The sequence below is a fragment of the Leguminivora glycinivorella genome, chromosome 3, assembly GCF_023078275.1.
Source record: "Leguminivora glycinivorella isolate SPB_JAAS2020 chromosome 3, LegGlyc_1.1, whole genome shotgun sequence".
Taxonomy (NCBI): domain Eukaryota; kingdom Metazoa; phylum Arthropoda; class Insecta; order Lepidoptera; family Tortricidae; genus Leguminivora; species Leguminivora glycinivorella.
In genome coordinates, this window is record NC_062973.1 from 3,613,377 (window position 1) to 3,631,347 (window position 17,971).

Consider the following 17,971-nt stretch of genomic DNA (forward strand, 5'->3'; position numbering starts at 1 on the left):
CACGGGATAAGCAGGGGTAAGATAAGATACGATGGTTTCACAAATCTACCAAGCCTAAATCCATACTAATAATGGGAAAGTGTGTATGTCTGTTTGTTTGTCCGTCTTTCACGGCGAAACTGAACGATAAATTGACGTGTTTTTTAAGTGGAGATAGTTGAAGGGATGGAGAGTGACATAGGCTACTTTTTGTTTCTTTCTAACCCCCCACTTCTCTAAAATGGGGGGAGGAAATTTGTATGGCGCGTTCCGCAATTTTTGAATTTAACGCGAGCGGGGCCGCGGGCAAAAGCTAGTAGCTAATAACTGGATGGTTGTCAATCCTCAACTGTGGTTTCCTCCAGAAACTTCTTGACGCGAACAGCTAAACAACCGCCCTAGCCGAAATGACAACCGTTAACGCTAGACGCCGATATCGAAACGCAGTCTGGCTCTGTCGCGCGCGCCAATATGAATGAGCGTTGGCTATGGCGTTGGCAACTTGGCATAGTATAATAAAGAGTATTATCGTACAGTATGGCCACTCCCGCTCCCGGCTGAAAGTGCCGCCCACTCCGTTTCGGTTACCTCACAATTACCGCCTGTCAAAAACGCGAACATTCGACCTGTTATATTTCACTTATACAAGCTTAGTACGCGTTCACTTACACGAGCTTAGATTGTGTGCTAGGAACGCGCCTCTTTTATATATTTGATAGCCAGTGTCCGAGGTGTGGTGTCGGCTATGCACAAATACTCATCCATACTATGTTATGTTCTATGCACCCTGTACGGTGTAAACATACCAATACACACTTCAAGGCCAAATCTTACTTTCATCTTTAAAGTCGGCAAGACATCAACAATACTAGTGGTGTAATGGATCTCCATCAGCGGTGGTGATCGCTTATCATTAGTCGATATGTTTGCCCGTTTGCCTCCTCCTTAAAAAACAATACTAACCATATATCTAGAAGCGAGCTCGAAGAACCCGTAGAAGACCACAGCGTAATGTAGCACTAGATAAACGTTGCACCACGCCGGTAGTGCCACGTCATATTTCTCTCTTTGTTCAATCTGAAAGAAACACGGTCATGATTATTTAATTAATCAAAATAAAGTCAATTTTAATACCTATTACAATTTGTTTTGTTACAGTTTGACTCGTCGAGGAAACGCTGGAAGATCTGCCTAGAAGCGTTCCTTAAACCAAAAGGCATGAAAGTAAATTCGAATGATCCGAACGGCGTGGTTATGGCTGTTTTGGTAATAACCGGATTATAGTTTAATTAATAGTGGAGTTCGCGTTTGATTTGACAATATCATAGACAGGAACCCCACACGTATTTATAAAATGAGAACGAAACTCCGTTGAAGAAGGTGAAATTCGGCTGAGCTTTTCGGGAACAATTAATAGAGGTATATAAAGGTAATAGACCCAAATAGCTGTTGAACGGCTGATATAATATTTTTATCTTAAAATATCGCCCAAGTCTAAACGCAAAAGAAAGAGGGAAATTTATACAGTTTTCAAAAGAAATGACCCGTAAAATTTGATTTGAATGACTTTAAAGTTATCTTGACAAAGGTGGATTGCGTAGGCCAAATTGTTTAGGATCTTTTAAGTACTTCTAAAGTAGAACACTAAGTTTAAACAAGCTTTGTAAACATGTTTCATAATGGAGTACTTTTCTAACTTAAAATTACTTTACGCCCAACAATGTCTGTAACATTTAGTTTAGTTGGGTCGACGACGTGTGTTTTGACCGAAGTTAAAACAGATCTAATTTATATAAAATGGAAGACAGATTCTGCTATAAAAAAATATTTTCGTTATGATATCGATGGCTCCATCTACTCCATTCGGCCTTCAATCACCGAAAAGCGAATGGAAAATATCAATTGCCATTTCACAGATGAGTAGTTAGATGGCATTAGTTCCGAAAACTCACTAATAAACTTTATAACTATTTATTTATCGTTACTACTTTGATACTCACATCTATTTTCTGGTCCTCATCCCCCAGCCTCGCCTGCCCTGGCTCCCAGCTCGGTCCCCAAAATATCGCCCTGAGCTTATCTCCAGCTGTTTCTTGTCGCCGGAACTTCTCCACCACGTAGCCTGTGTAGAACGCCTGTCAAACAGGAATAGGTAAGTTTGACAGGTTTTATAAACTAGGTCCCTATTGATAGTGCTTTGTTCACAATTTTTAAATATATTTACACCACACCAACTCGTATTTAAAGGCTCTCTTGATTTTTCGAAAACAGATATCAAAATTGAATTTTACCCACAAGAGTGGAAAGTAATTTCATACTTTTAACTTGAAGTCTTAAGCTAGCTGGTAGAATGTATTTATAAATGATGATTTTAAATCAAATATTTAATAAATTTGATTTCGTGTTTCACTTGGTGGCAAAGTTTGTTTATCCTTCGTCCTTGAAAATCTTCAAAACCGTTGCAGATACGACCCAGAATTTGTAAGAAGAAGAAAAACATAGGACTGATCCTATATCTGGTGTATGTAGCTTACGAGGCTACTCACATTTCATTTTGGAGGCGGCAAAAGGTCCTTAAAAATAACAACAATAACTAACCTGCAAATACAGGGGATTGAAAGACGGCTGGTTGTAGATAAGGCCGTAGACAATCTGGATCTTGTCTGTTTCAGGCCTAAAGGTGCCAAAGAGTCTGTCCCAGATGATCAGGACACCTCCGTAGTTCACGTCTAAGCAGTATTTGTTGCTACCTACAATAGAATGGAAATAAATTGAATAGGTTTTGATTTTGCAAATAATAGTGACATATTTCATAGCAGAGTTTCTACAACTTTTTGCACTCACGGACCACTTTCACGGTTCAAAAAATTCTACGGATTCCTGTCAGAAGATATTCTAAGAAAACAATTAAACATAGTTTTCGTTAAGTTCAGTAATTCAGTTACCGTGGACTCTGCAAAATCATGCTGCGGATACTTAAGACATCCATGTACTTTAGTCAGAAGTATGGTGATCTATTTTACAATTACAAAATAAAACAGATACTTATCTCGCGTGAAATTGAAGCAAAAATTTTCTTTTCAACGGGTGCCAATACATCAGTTCAGTGGTTCTAATTCACAGGACCTTGTGAAAGAAATCGTCGGGGGCAAAATATGACTTCATATTATGCTTGGTTCATTTCCAGTGCAAGAAACAGAAAGATGATCTTACCATGATGTACTCTATGGTGGCTAGGTGTGTTCAGGACATACTCCAAAGGCCCAAGGCTCTTGATAGCTTCGGTGTGGATCCAAAACATGTATAGGTAGCTGAACTGGTGGTGCATCACGAATTGGGCTGGAGGGATGGCCAGCGCCAGAGGGAGGTAGAAGATCTGTTGACAAAAAATAGTTTCTTTAATTTTTAGGGCATATTTGTCTTTTGATAAATGTTGATGTAGGCGACGGAACTACCAAACTCCGTGCTGCGCTGGCAGCCTGGCCGGTACGGATGCCGCTGCCAGCGCGCGTCTTTTGTTTTTTATACATATTTTTCAGTCTGTTATGTGTACAAATGTACAGTTTTTTTATTATATTCTTTGCTTTTTGTATTATATTCTATCCTTTTCATTGTGCGTTGTGTACACAATTGTAATAAACTGTACAGCTGAAGTTTTTACGTGTGTTTCACCATCGGCGGCCCGACAGCTTACAGTAAAGTTGATGGATGAAGAGGGAGGGGTAAACCTAAACAACGATGGATGGATTGTGTGAAAGAGGATAATGAGTATACCTAGATATTTTTCTGGCATGAACGAAGTGACACTAGTGACTTCCTTCTATGATAACTTTTTACATGATTAAATAGATGTTCATCGATAACTTACATTATAATATGCCATTAATTAATAATTATATAATAATAAAATATTATGTCATTACTCATTGCCGTGACACTGAATCTTGAGTAGTTTGATGTGCTCTGCCTACCCTATTTAGGGAATATAGGATAGGGTTGAATTTGTTTGTATATAACATTAATGTTTTTTACAAACGTCACATGTTTGAAAAATAAAATGAACCATATTATTTTATTAGTTTACATAATTTCTTACACGATTATTCAAGACTTTAGAGAATTATTACTAGGGGTAATTTATCGATATTTTTTATTTTGTCTAGTACTAGCAACTTGGCGTTCGTGCCAGAAAAATATCTAGGTATAATAATGAGAAAGAAAGAAGTGAGTGTTGAGATGACGAAAGGTAAAGAATGGAAGAGGAAGACAAGTTGTACTGAACCCACATGACGTGGGATAAGGGTAGGAGGAAGAAGAGGAGGAGAGAGGTATTTTTCGTTAGTTCAAAAATGTTTTCTATGATAAATAATCTGTTGTCTGAGGTACCTAGAGGGAAAGGTACCAAGCGTGCAAGGAGCATTTTTGTCCACTGTCAGAACCCTTTTAATTTCATCTGGAATTTGTTCTCGTTTTATTAAGTACGTCAGTGTTTCCTGCATTATATAAGTACTAGCTAATACCTGCGGCTTCGCTAAAGTTAAATTCAAAATTTGCGGAATGCTACATACAATCTTCCACCCCCCATTTTAGCGAAGTGGGGGGTTAGAAAGAGACAAAAAGTAGCCTATGTCACTCTCCACCCCTTTAGACTTATATTGACCGGGATATAGACCGTGATTACCTTTTTGATTTTTGTCGAGCTCCCGATATTTCGACGCAGTTGCATGCATCATGATCACGGAAAACATGCACGGGAAACAACCGTGAATCATTCAAAACTCTCCACCCCTTTAACTATCTCCGCTTAAAAAAATTACGTAAATTCGTCGACAGACACACACACTTTCCCATTTATAATATTAGTATGGATATAGCAACCAAGTAACATCTCGCACTCGTGAAGAGTAATAATATTCTTCCACTTTGTTGAACAGCCCCTTCAATTTGTAAGGGTTATTCGAAAAATATATTCATTTACTTGTTATTATTATATTCTATTTGAAGATGTTGACCCTTGTCAGTTGTGACATTGGGCGTCTTCTAACCGAACATCTTTTAATGGTATACAAGTGATTTAAGAGACAAGCAGGTTCAACCCTAATCATACAATGGAATAATATAAGCAACTATTTACAGTCCGACTCAAAGTTTAACATGCGTCCAATATTAGATCTGGATATGATATCTCATTATGTAATGTATTTTATTCTTAATATAGTTTTACATAGGATTGAATATTGATAATGATAACTTTAATTAAATTATAATATATGAGAAACAAAAACTAACTTAAATTATAATATTATGTCATTGTGAAAATGATGTTTTTGTTTTAAGAGACCTCACTCCTCCAGCCTCACTTTTGACACTGGCAGGTCGGATACATATCAATTTAATTCATGTCTATGTCCAAAGCTATATAATCCTTACCTTTATTTTAAAATAAAAGTACTTTGCATTTTGAAACTACTCACAATATTGTTAAAATGTTTATTAGAACAATCAATGAAGCTTATACTAAAATATTTTTAGTACAAATATATTTAAAAATTTTAATATAAAATATTAAAAAGCCTTAGAATATCGAGAGTTTTTAGTTTTATAAGTAGATACTTTTTAATATACTTTTCCCCTCACTAGCTCGGAAACACGTGTTTTGTCCTTTAATACCAGCGGGTAAAAACGCATTTTATCCACTAGTGGGTAAAGTAATTTGACCTAGAATAAAGTCAAATTAACTGCTTTAAAATTGATAAAAGTAGGTGAATCTAGTAATAAAGATGATTTACCACCTGTGGAACTACTGGAAGCAGTGATAAACGCATTTTTTGCGTTGTAGTTTCCTCGCTGCTATAGTAAGGGGAAAAGTTTTGTGTTACGCACGCGGGTGCAAATGTATTTTACTTCTCGTGTGTTAAAAAACTCGCAAGTTCAGGATTCTATTCTCGAACCACTCGCTTCGCTCGTGGTTCAACTATAGAATCCTTTCACTTGCTCGTTTTTCAATTCCACACTCGGCGTTAAAATACAACTTTGCCCCCTTGTATAACAAATAACTATAATTGATAAAACGTTTTCTTTACTTAATTTATATGTTTTTAACTGCGTAGTGTTTATAAAAGCGCAAAAATTAAAGTCAATATCGAAATAAAGAATGATTTTTAGGGTTCCGTACCTCAAAAGGAAAAAACGGAACCCTTATAGGATCACTTTGTTGTCCGTCTGTCCGTCCGTCCGTCTGTCAAGACCCTTTTTCTCAGGAACGCGTGGAGGTATGAAGCTGAAATTTATATCAATTACTCAGGTCTACTGTCCCTTGAAGCTGTGAACTTCTAAGCCAACGCAATCAAAAGATAACGCCGTTTATGCCGCAAATTTTCGACACTTGCAAGGGAATCAAAACCTACAGGGTGCTTCCCGTGAACTCAGAATCTTGAAATTTGGTACGAAGCAACGTCTTATAGCATAGATAAAGGAAAAATTACGAAAACCATAAATTTTTAGTTACATCACATAATATTTTTTTTTTAAATAATTTTAACCTTACTACCCATTTCCTCATAAACGCGTAGAGGTATTAAATTGAAATTCATACCAAATACTCAGGTCTATAATACCTTTAAGCTGTAACAAAATCAAACTTCTATGTCAACGCAATCAAAAGAAACAGCAATTTAAGCTGCATATTTTGAAACTCGCAAGTACTCGCAAGGGAATCAAAACCTAAAGGGTACTTCCAGTCGACCTAGAATCTTGAAATTTGGCATGAAGCAACGTTTTATAGCACACATAAAGGAAAAATTCCGAAAACCTTAAATTTTTAGTTACATTACAAAATATATATTATGACTCGATTGTCGTAATGAACGAACTTTGTAAACCTTGCAGGTTTGTACGGAACCCTCGGTGCGCGAGTCCGACTCGCACTTGGCCGGTTTTTTTATATTTTAAGATTACTAAGCAAATACCTACGATTTCGAGAATTAGGAGATTAAGTCTCATTTGAAACTTTATTATACCTACATATGAGAAGCTCATAAATCTCAGTGGCCTGCTTCACCACAGTGACAATAGGCTACTTGACCCTTTTTTAGGGTTCCGTAGTCAACTAGGAACCCTTATAGTTTCGCCATGTCTGTCTGTCCGTCCGTCCGTCCGTCCGTCCGTCCGCGGATAATCTCAGTAACCGTAAGCACTAGAAAGCTGAAATTTGGTACCGATATGTATATCAATCACGCCAACAAAGTGCAAAAATAAAAAATGGAAAAAAATGTTTTATTAGGGTACCCCCCCTACATGTGGGCTGATTTTTTTTCTCATTCCAACCCCAACATGTGATATATTGTTGGATAGGTATTTAAAAATGAATAAGGGTTTACTAAGATCGTTTTTTAATAATATTAATATTTTCGGAAATAATCGCTCCTAAAGGAAAAAAAAGTGCGTCCCCCCCCCTCTAACTTTTGAACCATATATTTAAAAAATATGAAAAAAATCACAAAAGTAGAACTTTATAAAGACTTTCTAGGAAATTTGTTTTGAACTTGATAGGTTCAGTAGTTTTTTAGTAAATTACGGAAAACTACGGAACCCTACACTGAGCGTGGCCCGACACGCTCTTGGCCGGTTTTTAAAGTTTATCTTACATTATTACTTACTGTCCAATTAACCAAAAAAAATATCACTATATTTTATTATGACTTATAAACCGCAATAAATATTTTTAAAGAATACTTTAACGTAACCAGGCAAAAACAACATCAGCCATGTCATCTATAGTTTTTCTGTGAATGAAGTCATTCAGTGCAAAAACAACACTTTCTGACACTTTAAGTACGAGGCATAAAGGTCATTATGTCAGTGATTGATTTGACATGAATTCTATGACGTCACTACACGGCCGACAGCGTTTTCAGTGGCCAAAATAAAAACTCACATTTTTGAATTAAAAATACGTAGTCATCGTACACATTTAATACCCAAAATCATTAAATATTGGTTTCTTATGTCAAATATTACAGAAGACAATCATTTATTGTGCCAAATTAGATATGAGTCTAGTAGCCTATTGTCACCCGACAGTGACACTTTGCCATTCATTGACTGTTTAACAAGGAAATAAATTATTGAAGCTGAGTAAATTACTTATCAAATCAGAATTAAACATAGAATTGTCAGTGTCAATGTCACTGGTGGTGAAAATAGGCCACTGTAGGCTTGTGCCGTTTTGTTCGTTGATCGGAGCGCTCCGATCTCGTTCAATCGCTCCCATGAACTAGTTCGCTCTTTTAGGTCTTTTGCTCATTTAGTTCAGCCAGACCAGCGACCACTGCGCTCTGAAAGATCAGAACGAATGGGATCGAATAGTGTCAAAATGATACGAATAGTCCACAGATAGTAACATTCCAGGCGGAAAGGTTGTAACTTAAACTTCGGTTACTTACAACTTGTAAGTAACCGAAGTTTAATATGAAAACATTACTTTTTTTGTTGCTCTGCTAAGTAGCTCTCGCTCTCGGTCGGCGCAGTCACACATTCGTTCTCGATCCAAACCGCTCGCGCTCGCCGATCCTATACTGAACTAAATGAGCAAAGACCGATTCTCAGACCACGGAATGATTCAGTTCATTTCGGTCATTGATGGGATTTTATTCCTAACAGTTCATAGTTCGTGAACGACACAAGCCTAGGCCACTGATCGATTTGTGTGACGTTGGTCTATCTGTTAGCTGTGGTTGATGCAACTGGCCTTAATGGTAACCGACAAAGTTGGACGTTTTACTAAACAAACTCACATATACAATAAATTGCATTAGAAACTTAGTTTAAACTTGGATTTTGTTAAGGTGTACTCGGGTAATTCCAAACGTCGAAAACCGTCGGCAAATTCCGAAAAGGGACCCTTATTACTATGGAATCACGGATGATTATCATTTGAATTTCGGAATTTTCCGACGGTTTTCGACGTTCGGAATTACCCGAGTACACCTTATGTTAAAAAATGGCTCAAATTTGATTGTGCGTTCCAATTTCACTTCAAGTTTGTGTGATAGATTAGGCAATTTACGTTTGTAATGAGTACTTTGACAACTAATTGTATGCTTTGTTGAGAGACTTGAGATAATTAAACTCAAGGCATGAGTTTGTGAGAAAGGAAAGAGAACACAGTGTATATAATTATAATTATGCTCTGAGATGGATGTCCGTTTCGCCAGATGACTGTATACCTACAGCTGTATAGAGGTGACGTATCTAGCTGCATTTTATATACAACCTGTTTTTATTGAATTCCGTTAACTTTAAGGGAAGATTCTTTAGATCAAATACAATTAATTTTTCTAAGAAACTTGCGTCTAACTGTTACTACGGTTATCGAGTTATTAAAAAAATAAATACAATTACGGAACATGACTGTGTGTGACTGCCTTTAACAATTTCTAATGATATTTGTTTCGACATGTGCCGTCAATCACTTGACACTAACTTGAATGTTATTCTTAAGGGTCTCTCACACCAATAAATTCATTTATTATGTATGAAAATGATAAAAAAAATATTTTGAGAATTTAACTAAAAGTGATATACAAGGTGGTTCTTGATAATTAAATGGTATGAAATGAAGATGCTTACCTACGCATCGGAAACTGAAAGCATGCGTAATGCATGTTCATAACTTCATACTAACCAGCGATTTCTCATACACAAACAACAAATAACGTGTGTTATTTGTTGTATTTTAATATGCGCTCAAGGTTTGAAATAAATGATATTTTATTTTTTATTTTATTTTATTTTATTTAAAATGCGGCTCGATGCTGGTAGATGGGACTTCATCCATATTGTGTGATTGCATATAAATTGATTCGTGTAAAATTGTAACATGAGGAAACCGAAAGATTTTAACTACGCATTTCTGAAGACAAAATAAAAATAAAATGTTAAAATATGACGTCAAGCAAATATTGCGAAAAAATTTTTTTGTGTAATTTTTATTACTTTTTATGGATTTATTTTCACATAAAAAGTAAATGTTATTCCTAAAATTGACACTTAAAATAAAAATTTACATTTTCTTTCTAAAATTTTTTTTTGCAATGAGTCACTACATACTTTTTGATATAATTATATCAACGAGGATAGTTAGATTTTGTCCGATAACGGCATCATCGCCATCAAAACAGCGTTTTCTTCCGAAAAATATTGTTATTTTTAGGGTTCCGTACCAAAAAGGTACAACAGGAACCCTTATGGTGCGACTCTGTCCGTCTGTCTGTCAGTCTGTCACATTCCTAAATATCTCGAGAACTACTAATGCTATCAACTTGAAATTTGGAATAGTTGTGAACATTGTGAACCTCTCCAAATAGAAGGTATAATTTTTTTTAATTTATTAATTTTAATTGTAGAAAATGGCCAAAATGAAAGGGGGGCAAACTGTAAATTTCAAGTTACTAGGTCAAGTGGGGTATCGTTAGAAAGAACTTAAACTGAACGTAAATAAACTATTTTTTATAATTTTTTTGTTGTGGAAAAAAAAAGAATTTTGAAGGAAAATGTAAAAAAAAAATACCGTTCCCCCCCCCTTATCTCCGAAGTTTACCAACGAAAAATTATGAAAATTTTAGGAAACATTAGTTTTATGCTATATATTACAGGAAAAATATAATCTTGTTTGTATCTTGAAAACTTTTTTTTTAATTCACAAAAAACTTTTCACATTTTTACTTTTAATTTACCCACCTTTGCGGATGTATATAGTACTTCAAATTAATACGAGATGTTACGTAAATCATCTTATTTCCAATAAAGTAAAAATTGTTTAAATCGGTTAACATTATAAAGAATAATCCCTGAAAAACCAACATACTATGGTCGCGCAAATTAGTTAGCGAATTCACCGAGAGATGGCGCTATACACAATAATGCTCATTAGTACCTATACTTTTGTCTTCTAGTCAAGTCGTTAGAGTTATGTGAAAACATGAGATTATTTTAACTGGGGAGTTTGAAAGTTTGTACGGAACCCTCGGTGGGCGAGTCCAACTCGCACTTATTTTAAATGATTATAATTCTGAAAGTAAGCGAAATCCAGAAAAGTTTATATGACATTCAGTTTCCTCGTGTGACACGGTGTATAGGCAATACTTACAAATCCACACCATCCCTGAAGTATGGATTGCCTGATGCCGACTCCCATGTTGAAGTCTTCAGATGTGTGGTGCACCTGATGCTGAGCCCATAATATGTGGACCTCTGAAAAAAAAGATATACTGTCAAGATTGTAACTCCGTTTTTTCACTATCCGATCCGATATCGGATGTCGGAACGATTTCAATGAAAAAATTCAAGATGGTGCCTGTATGGGATATCGGTCTTTCGAGAATAAAGATTTCTTTCAAACATAATACATAGAAAAAACAAGTAATACACTCTTTTTTTCGGCACGAGGCGACACGACGTTTAAGGATACAAATACCTATGTTATTTTCGGTGCTGTATTGTCAAAGGCTCGATTCATCAGAATGCGGGAACTTTCAAAGACTCGGGAAGTATTATTGGGAGGCGCTTTTGATTAAAATCGCAATACAGTCTATTTTTAGACAGGGAAAATATCAGGAACTCATGTTGATGTCTTTTTATAAACAATACGGCACTCACATGCATTATTAGCAGTAATGGAAATATACCATTGGAAAATACTCTGAATCTGGAATTTTTTGTCTTGCGAGAAAATGCGATAAACCGATTTGATAGGCATCACAAAATAATGTCGATATTCGCTAGTTATACTGAGTTTTACAGCTTACGAATATTTTTAAGTAAGGAAAAGGATTTCTACAAGGACGATAGAAACTCAGGGGAATCGGCAAATCAAAGGATAGAAACTTGGAAAATTCTTGGTATTTCATCGGTCTTTTCTTTTTACTACACTTTGAAGGATTATAATTTGAGTATTACCGTCAAGAAAATTTCTGAATATGCAATAAAAGAAAACCGGCCAAGAGCGTGTCGGGCCACGCTCAGTGTAGGGTTCCGTAGTTTCTCGTATTTTTCTCAAAAACTACTAAACCTATCAAGTTCAAAACAATTTTCCTAGAAAGACTTTATAAAGTTCTACTTTTGTGATTTTTTTCATATTTTTTAAACATATGGTTCAAAAGTAAGAGGGGGGGGACGCACTTTTTTTTCCTTTAGGAGCGATTATTTCCGAAAATATTAATATTATCAAAAAGCGATCTTAGTAAACCCTTATTCATTTTTAAATACCTATCCAACAATATATCACACGTTGGGGATGGAATTAAAAAAAAAATCAGCCCCCACTTTACATGTAGGGGGGGTACCCTAATAAAACATTTTTTTCCATTTTTTATTTTTGCACTTTGTTGGCGTGATTGATATACATATTGGTACCAAATTTCAGCTTTCTAGTGCTAACGGTTACTGAGATTATCCGCGGACGGACGGACGGACGGACGGACGGACAGACAGACATGGCGAAACTATAAGGGTTCCTAGTTGACTACGGAACCCTAAAAACAGTGCGCGCGGAAGTAGTGAAACTTTCTAACATAACCTCAAAAACATTTTGTTAATTTACCATCACGTTTTTGCGTTTAGTTACGTCCATATTTTTACTGTTTTAAATATTTTACATTACTATTTGCTCAATATTGAAAAACAAACATAAACTCATTTTGCACTCGATCTAAATATAAAACACAAACATTTCAACTAACCATTCCACCATTCAAAACCATTCTTGGCATTCTGTTCTGTCCAAAGACCTTTACAGGGGACAGCGCAATCACATTTTTTGCCATACTAAATTGAACCTTATCACTGAGACAGAAAGGTGATCGTATCAGACTAGCGAAAACGATCCACATGAGAGGGCATTGTTTGGGCTGGTGTGTCCCTCTCGCACGTGTGGCCAGTGTTAATGAGGTTGCCATAGTAGTAGTATTTTTATCTGTATATTACCTGACTTTATAACTTCATATATTATTTTAGTGTTATATTCAAACTAGGGTTTCGATATATTTTAAAGAATTGGCAAATAATTATAATGTAATTATTTTGATGCCATTAAATCAAAGATTTGTATAATTAAAGAATACCTTCAATTGGGTATTAGTAGATTTGGTAGTAACTTTGAAAATTGACTGGTATCCCCAATTTTTGAGAGTGATGACGTCACTGAATAATGTTGACATTGTCAGTAAGTGCGAGAGGGACACCAGCCCAAACAATGCCCTCTCATGTGGACACACTTTTAGACCTAACTACTCATTCAGGTTTAACTATAATTCTGTGGTTCTGTCACTGGCTGAGTGAATAAGTGAACGAATGGAATGAGTGAGTCGCGTTGTGACAAAATGTTACGCAACGAGTGAGCGGCATTCCACGCAAAGTAACAATGACTGAGTGTTACGCGCTGTCAGTTGGAAGTCGCATTAGAAGTTTCACTTCAATAAAATATTATTATAATAGTGATTAAAAGTGCAGCAGCATCCATGCGTTTGTTTTATAAAAATTAAATTACCGTGGCATGCTCTGTGCATCCAGTAGTAACAGAAGTCGACTCCTAGTGCTGCTGCATACCAGGTCCAAACGTTGTCCCAGGGTAGCTCCACTATTCTGAAGTTGGTGTATATCCATGTGTAGAGGTACGATTCTGCGCCTCGCCATAATATTCTGGTAACAAAAAGAATAAAATATAACTATAAGATATTTTATATTTTTAATAAAAAAGCGCTGGTGGCCTAGCAGTAAGAGCATGCGACTTTCGATCCGGAGGTCACGGGTTCGTACCCCGGCTCGTACTAATAAGTTTTTCTGAACTTATGAGTGAAATGTCATTTGATGTTTGCAGGTCATTTTTCGGTGAAAGAAAACATCGTGAGTAAACCGGACTAATTCCGATAAGGCCTAGTTACTCTTCGGGTTGGAAGGTCAGATGGCAGTCGCTTTCGTAAAACTAGTGCCGCCGAATCTTGGGATTATTCGTCAAAGCGGACCCCAGGCTCCCATGAGCCATGGCAAATGCCGGAATAACGTAAGAAAGATGATGATGATTTTATATTTTTAATGAGATAAATAAGATGCAAACGAGTAGACAGGTCGCCTGGTAAGCGATCATCACCTAATGGACTCCGGAAACTCTAGAAAGGTTGGGGGTGCGCAGTGTGCGCACTAATTACTACAGTGGGTATTAGGTCTCTTTGCTCTAGTGGGTATACCTAGTGTATTAAAAGTAGAAATAAAAATTACTCGGTTGATAACGTTACAAAAAGGAAGTACAACGTTCCTATACAAAATTCATTTGACTCTTTATCTGACGAAGGGACCGATATCTCTATACTTCGTAATGATACCTTAAACAGGAGCTGTCCAGATATGAGCGTAAATTATAAAGATGAGGTTGAGTTATTGAAGAGTAAAATAGAACAGTTACAAGAGAGACTTCAGCTCTCCGACAATTATAGCACTAAACTTTTAATTGAAAATGAAAATCTTAAGAAACAGCTATCGGAATCCACAAGACAAATACAACAACTAAAGGATATATGTAAAACTACGCCTAAAATCATTAAACCTGTAAAGACTCAAAATAAAATAGAGCGATCGACACAAACAAGCTTGCGTAGCAAGTACATGGAGCCGGAAATTGATCACTCTATCGAAACTTCTTCAGTCTCAGAGGTTGAAATATTAAAAACAAGAGCATCTCAAGTTTCAGTACAGGATGAAATACAAGTATCTCGATCTTCGTATAATGAAAAAAAAATCAAAAAGGATCTATATTTTGGGAGGACATCAATGTAAAAATCTATCTTCAGAAATAATAAAATCAAGATTGAATACACAATATGAAAAATACGAGGTGTACTCCTTCCTGAAACCAGGCGCATCATGTGAAGAAATACTGAACACTCCTTCGGTCCTGAATAACATCACGTGCGATGACAAATTAGTTCTCTGTGTCGGGGAAACAGACTGTAATCCTACTAAGCTTTTAATGGACTTAAGTTGTTTTGTTAGAACTTACAGTTATTTAGATATTTATATAATAAATGTTATGCAAAACGACCACTTAAATGAAAAAGCACTTAATAACATGCTAAAACTGATTTGTGAAAATCATAAGAACTGTAAGTTTATTAATATCTCGCAGACATATATGTTACCAAAGCACTACCTTTATAATTTATCCTGTAAAATTAATATGGAAATTGACTCACAATATTATGATAAAAAGTTTTTGACATTTAAGGCTAGTATTAAACATAATCATACTAAAATAATAGAATCTGACACAAATATATATAAAAAAGGTACTATACCTTATTTTTTCCATCGTATGAAGAAAGGTAGAGTCGCATTAAATACACCACCGAACTCACCACCGAGCGCACCAATGGATAAAAAGAAAACTACCATACTGGATTACTTCTCCGTCGTATTGCCGAAATCCAACGCTGACAGCAACGCACCAGGAACGAATAAGTTTTTTCGTATCACCAATTAAGGGTAAATTTATCATACTGCACCAAAATGTTGCCGGGCTATTAAGTAAAAAGGATACTTTAGAATTAGCTCTATATGATCTATATGAGATAAATAGAGAAGTGGAAGTGATATGTATGAGCGAAACATTCATAAAATCCGGGGAAGAATCCAACATACATCTTAAAGGTTATCATTTAGCAGATTTCTATTCGCGGCAAAAACAAAAACGTGGAGGAGTTTGTATAATGTGTAAAGATTACCTAGATTATCAACCTATAAATTACTTAAAAGAAATGCGAACAGAACTCCATTTTGAATGTTGTGGCATAGAAATTCCAAAGTATAACTCGATAATAATTTGCATCTACAGAACTCCAAATCCCACACCTTTCATATTTCTAAATAAACTTGAATTACTACTGGAAAGATTGAGATGTAAAACAAAAAAAAGAATTATAATAACAGGTGATTTTAATATTGATATAATGAAGCAAAATAAGGTAACCTTAGAATATAATAGACTAATTCAAAACTATAACTACATGTCACATATTAATCAACCTACCAGACTAAATGCTTGTCTTGATCACATAATAAGTAATGATTTTAATGCTATTGGTGAGCTTCATTCGCTAGAAATATCGGATCATAATACTGGTCAATTATTAATAATACCAGATGTCCCAGAGATCAACCGTAATTCATTTTGGTTTATTAAAAAGCGAGATTTCAGCAATGGAAATATAGATAAATTTTGCAATTGTTTGAACTCATTGACATGGAATGAAATATACAATGAATCAGATATTGACATAGCATTTGACATATTCCATGAGTATTTAACTTTATTTTACAATTTATGTTTTCCTATAATAAAAATCAAAATAAAAAGGAAATCTTCTAAAATAACCTGGCTCTCTAAGGGAATAAAAATAGCATCAAAAACGAAACGTAAACTTCGTTTTAAATATTATACCACAAAAAATCAATTGTATAAAAAACAGTACTGCGATTATCAAAAAACATTCAAAAAATGTCTGAAAACAGCGCAGAAATTAAGTAACAATAAATATATAATGAATGAAAGGAATGTGTGTAAAGCAACATGGAGTGTAATTAAAGAAAATACATCAAATAATTCGCTTGGTCGAAAAATCATTGACAAAATAACATGTAATAATGTGTCGATCAATGATCCTAAACTTATCGCAGACGCATTTATTAACCACTTTATAGGCTCAAAAACTCACCAAAAGCAAAAAAATGTTAGATATCCCGCTAAGATGACTCGTGTTGATGCTAGTATGTTTCTTTTCCCCACGGATAGTCAAGAGGTTTATAAATTAATTCATAAACTTCGAAATACTGCCTCCGTAGGTTATGATGATTTATCCACACAAATATTTAAACACTGTTCTTGCTTTATTGCACCAGTTCTCAGCCATCTTATAAATTTGTCATTTGTTCAGGGAGTGTTTCCTCAAAAACTAAAAACAACATTGATAAAACCAATCTATAAGAAAGGCAATAGAGGTACTTTGGATAATTACAGACCGATAGCTCTCATACCAATATTATCAAAGATTGTTGAAAAAGCTATGTATGAGAGAATATCTAAATTTTTTAGCAAATATACAGTGCTCTCCAAGCAGCAAAATGGGTTCCAAAAAGGGAAATCTACCAGCCTTGCTGCCTTTCAAATGGTAATGGAAATTACAAAGGCTTTAGATAAGCGAGCCTCAACGACTGCTATATTTTTCGACATGAGCAAGGCGTTCGATTTAGTACAACATGAACTGCTTTTGGTCAAATGTGAAACCTACGGATTACGTGGTAAAGTACTGGATTGGTTACAAAGCTATCTCACAAACAGACAACAATATGTGGAGATCTCGAACATAAATGAAGATAATGAATATGTAAGCCATAGATCTGACTTCAAGACTCATACAGTTGGTGTCCCTCAGGGGAGTATTTTAGGGCCGTTACTCTTCCTGGTATATATCAATGACCTACCATTAAGCACGAATCATCATTGCATTCTTTTTGCTGATGATGTGTCTGTTGTCATATCCAGTGAACACAAAAGCAATCACACAAACGATGTTAATACAGCACTTTCTAATATAATAGACTGGCTAAATATAAACAGTTTGCAAGTAAATTTTAGCAAAACCACATATACTCAATTTTGGAATGGGTATGGAGAAAAACAACCAATGACTGTTACATATGATGATCAACAAATTACTGAGTCAGATCATGTCAAATTTCTTGGAATAGTGGTTGATGATATGTGTCACTGGAACCATCATATTGAAGGTGTGTGTAAGAAATTAAATAGTTTTGCGTATGCCCTTTGGCGCTTAACTAAGATTTCAAGCCAAAAAACAGCCGTCCAAGCGTATCATGGCTACGTGGCATCTAGTCTGAGGTATGGTATAACGGTATGGGGGAACGGCTCAAATATCCTTGGATT

General features: G+C 35.5%; 1 protein-coding gene across 1 annotated transcript in view; it reads right to left on the reverse strand.

The window, feature by feature from the left end:
- Positions 1–17,971, reverse strand: part of LOC125242620 (alkylglycerol monooxygenase-like) — an 83,319-nt gene that overhangs the window by 18,691 nt on the left and 46,657 nt on the right. Inside the window, exons 4-9 of the mRNA XM_048151427.1 lie at positions 13,526–13,677; positions 11,129–11,232; positions 3,193–3,355; positions 2,578–2,729; positions 1,980–2,114; positions 943–1,056 (exon numbers count right to left, since the gene is read on the reverse strand). Of these exons, the coding sequence (XP_048007384.1) occupies positions 943–1,056; positions 1,980–2,114; positions 2,578–2,729; positions 3,193–3,355; positions 11,129–11,232; positions 13,526–13,677 (820 nt within the window). The remainder of the gene's footprint in view (positions 1–942; positions 1,057–1,979; positions 2,115–2,577; positions 2,730–3,192; positions 3,356–11,128; positions 11,233–13,525; positions 13,678–17,971) is intronic.